The sequence below is a fragment of the Antrostomus carolinensis genome, unplaced genomic scaffold (assembly GCF_000700745.2).
Source record: "Antrostomus carolinensis isolate BGI_N321 unplaced genomic scaffold, ASM70074v2 scaffold8958, whole genome shotgun sequence".
NCBI classification, from domain to species: Eukaryota; Metazoa; Chordata; class Aves; order Caprimulgiformes; family Caprimulgidae; genus Antrostomus; species Antrostomus carolinensis.
Window position 1 is genome coordinate 21011 of NW_010330895.1, and position 3451 is coordinate 24461.

The 3451-nt window shown below is 53.8% G+C and overlaps 1 protein-coding gene across 1 annotated transcript in view; it reads left to right on the top strand.

Moving 5' to 3' along the window:
• LOC104528901 (voltage-dependent R-type calcium channel subunit alpha-1E-like) overlaps positions 1-3451 on the top strand; it is a gene marked incomplete at its 5' end in the record, with an annotated part of 60174 nt that overhangs the window by 20399 nt on the left and 36324 nt on the right. The window contains 2 exons of the mRNA XM_029086241.1: positions 643-795; positions 1117-1298. Of these exons, the coding sequence (XP_028942074.1) occupies positions 643-795; positions 1117-1298 (335 nt within the window). The remainder of the gene's footprint in view (positions 1-642; positions 796-1116; positions 1299-3451) is intronic.

A 3451-nucleotide genomic window follows, 5' to 3' on the forward strand; every position in this document is an offset into this window, starting at 1 on the left:
CACACATGCCATCCTCCCAGCCACCCCTCGGGGTGCTCGCAGGGGAGGGGGCTGTAGGATGGCAGCGTTTGGTGTCCCTGGGTGGCATTTGCCCCAGTCCAGCTCGCTCTGTGCTGGCACCAGGCTGGGGCTCACCAGGGCCTGCCAGCAGCTCCGCTTCCCTGGCCAGAAGGTGGTGGGTGGATCCTTTCAGGACTGAGATTTATTCAGGGGAGGTTTTGGGTTTTTTTGCTGGATTTGATTTGCCAGCACGGGGATAAATAAACAAACTAGGTTGGTGTTGGCTCTGATCCTGCCATCCCTCCCACCCTGGGTACTGGCTGGGATCTGTGCCTTGAGGGTAGTGAGGGGGACAGAGCTGCACTGGCCATGTCCCACAAAGGACATGCAGGACACTAGAGTGGTGACCAGAGCCACCTTGCTCTGCAACTGGGCCCTCACTGCTCCCCTGGGATGGTGCTTCCCTCCATGGTCCTCACCCATCTAAAGGGATGCTCCAGGCTGTGCTGGCCTCTTGTACCTGCCTGATGACTGTCCATCCTCTCTGCTCACTGTCCTCCTCCTGCCAGGGTTGGGATGGACATCCCTGAGAAGAGAGTTTGCAGCACCACACTGAGCTGTGCTCTTTCTTTCCCCTCCCAGGCCTGCAGATTGTGCTGAAATCCATCATGAAGGCCATGGTGCCTCTCCTTCAGATCGGCTTGCTGCTCTTTTTTGCTATCCTCATGTTTGCTATCATCGGCCTGGAGTTTTACAGCGGGAAGCTGCACCGAGCCTGCTACACAAACAATTCAGGTGGGGAGAAGGGCTCTGCACCCACTTTGCATCCCTCGGGTGGAAAGCAGTTGAGATGAGCACTTGTTGCCATTGTAGGAAGCCTGGGGCTGAGAAGATTTTTGCTTGGTGCTTACCAGGCACCACCTGGTTGTGTTCAGGATGTCCCAGTTTCTTAGAGGAGCAGTTTATGTGCAGCTAGAGCTAATCCTAGCAGGGTCCCCTGCTCTGCCCCAAGCCCATCTGTGTTCAGGCTCTTCCCCTTGCCTCTCCCCTGCCTTTCCCTTACCTCTGCCTCTCCTTGACTTCTGTCTCATTTGGCATTCTGCTGTCTGCTCACAGGTGAACTAGAAGAGCTGGATCCCCCCCATCCATGCGGGGTGCAGGGTTGCCCCCCAGGCTATGAATGCCGGGAGTGGATCGGTCCCAATGACGGGATCACACAGTTCGACAACATCCTCTTTGCTGTGTTGACCGTCTTCCAGTGCATCACCATGGAAGGGTGGACCACAGTCCTGTACAATGTGAGTACTGCTGCTCTGGGGCTCCTTTGGGCAGCTGGGCATGGGGAAGGGGAGCTGGAGATGATATTTGTGTCCTGGAAAGCTGTGAGATGTTGAGTTTCCTTCGTGATGGGAGTGGGGTTGGTCCCCCCCCTTTTTGAGCAGGAGATGGGAGATAGAGGGGTGTGTGTTAAATGTCTTGGGGCAAAGGGACATCTAAGGGCTTGGATCCCATTTCTGGGGTGGTTGTGCAACCTGTTTCAGAGAGCAAAACCTTGTGGGCATGGGCTGCAGCAAGTCTTCTGCTCAAGGGCTGTCCCTGGGGAGGGGGAAGGCATCCTTCCTTCTCTCCTCCTCCTCCTCCTGTGCTCCCTGTGGCAGCTCTGTAAGAGCAGACATGGTTTCTGGGCACTGTGCATCCACTCTCCCTGTGGTGATGTGACCAGGTGATGGATGTGCCTGCATCTTTGGGGAAGCCCCAGAGCTGGGTTTGGACCCAATCCTTGGGGCAAGGCTGGTGGCTGGTGTTTCAGTGTCCAACAGGGAGCTGAGACCTATTGGTATTTGTGCTGCAAACATCTGTCGGTGCTGATGAAGCTGGGCTGGGTTCCCTGATGAAGCTGGGCTGGGTTCCTGTAATTTGCAGCTGCTTGAAGCTGCTGATGCCCAAACCCTTGGTGTATGCAGGGAGTGATATGGGAGCAAAGCTGGAAGCAGGAAAAAAAAGTCTACAGGCGATCACAAAGTGTGATATCATTGTGGGTGATTGGCCATATATGTATCTTTTAGTTTATGGGCTGGAAGCAACTATGCCAGTTCTCTTCCCAGCCTAATTTCAGCATCAATTTTGGCGTCATTGCACCGGGAATGTTTTTATACCCTGGTTCCCATAATGCCTGGAGATTTGCAGAGTGGCATTTCTCTGCGGGAGGCAAATTGGATGGCTCGTGGTGGGGAAACATGCTTTCATATTTCCTTTGTTGTGAGCAGAAAGACTTGTTTTTAACCCCAAGTGAAGGCACTGTGCTGCCAGCGTTTGGGTCCCCCAACTGCTCCGTCCATCCCAGGGTCCTTCTTGGAGTGCAAGATGGTGTGTGTGGGCAGATGGACCATGATACCCAGATTGGGGTAGAAAGGGGAGAGTTCATAGCAAGGGGATGACCTTGCCATGATGATTTGGTTTCCCTCTTCCAAAAGCAGATGGAAGTGTCTGGGTCTTGCTGCTTTGGCAGGGGAATTAAGCAGGATTGAACCACCCGTGCGTGCTCAGCGCTGCCCATGGCTGGCACCAGACACCTGCCCTGCTCCTTCTTTCTTGCATTAATGACCATCCCTCTGTAAAACGTAAGGGCTGGTTCTACCAGTGCTCCCTGTGTCCCCTCCTTCCTGTCCTTCAGCCCCTGCAGCAATTGGCAGTGGGGCTCCCCATGCTAGAGCGGTGTGCGAGGAGCTGGTGCAATTTATGGTCTGATCAACCTCAAGGGTTTGTACCAGTGGTTCCTGAGAAAGTCTGGTCTCCTGCCTTTTGGAATGTCCTTATTGGGAAGGCTGGAGCTGACCCATTTAATGTCTCGGATTTACCACTCCACCATTTGGATCTTGCTGGATCTATAGAATCATAGAATGGTTTGGGTTGGAAGGGAACTTAAAGCTCATCCAGTTCCAACCCCCCTGCTGTAGACAGGGTTGCCAACCACTAGATCAGGCTGCCCAGGGTCCCATCCAACCTGGCCTTGAATGCCTCCAGGGATGGGGCATCCACAGCTTCTCTGGGCACCCCGTGCCAGTGCCTCACCTCCCTCTGGGTGAAAAGGATCCTCCCAATATCTCACCTAAATCTCCCCTCTCTTAGTTTAAAACCATTTCCCCTTGTCCTGTAACTATCTGCCCATGTAAAAAGTTACTCTTACTCCTGTTTATAAGCTTCTTTTAAGTACTGGAATGCCACAATTAGGTCTCCCTGCAGCCTTCTCCAAGCTAAACAAGCCCAGCTCCCTCAACCTTTCTTTATAAAAGAGGTGCTCCAGCCCTCTGGTCATCTCCATGGCTCTCTTCTGGACCCGTTCTGACAAAGGATGGGAGATGCTGCTGGGAGTGCTGAAAGCCCTGCTCTGCAGGCCCTGCCCTGTGGGATCCCCATCATAGCTGCTAAATTGGGGGATCTCCAGGACAAC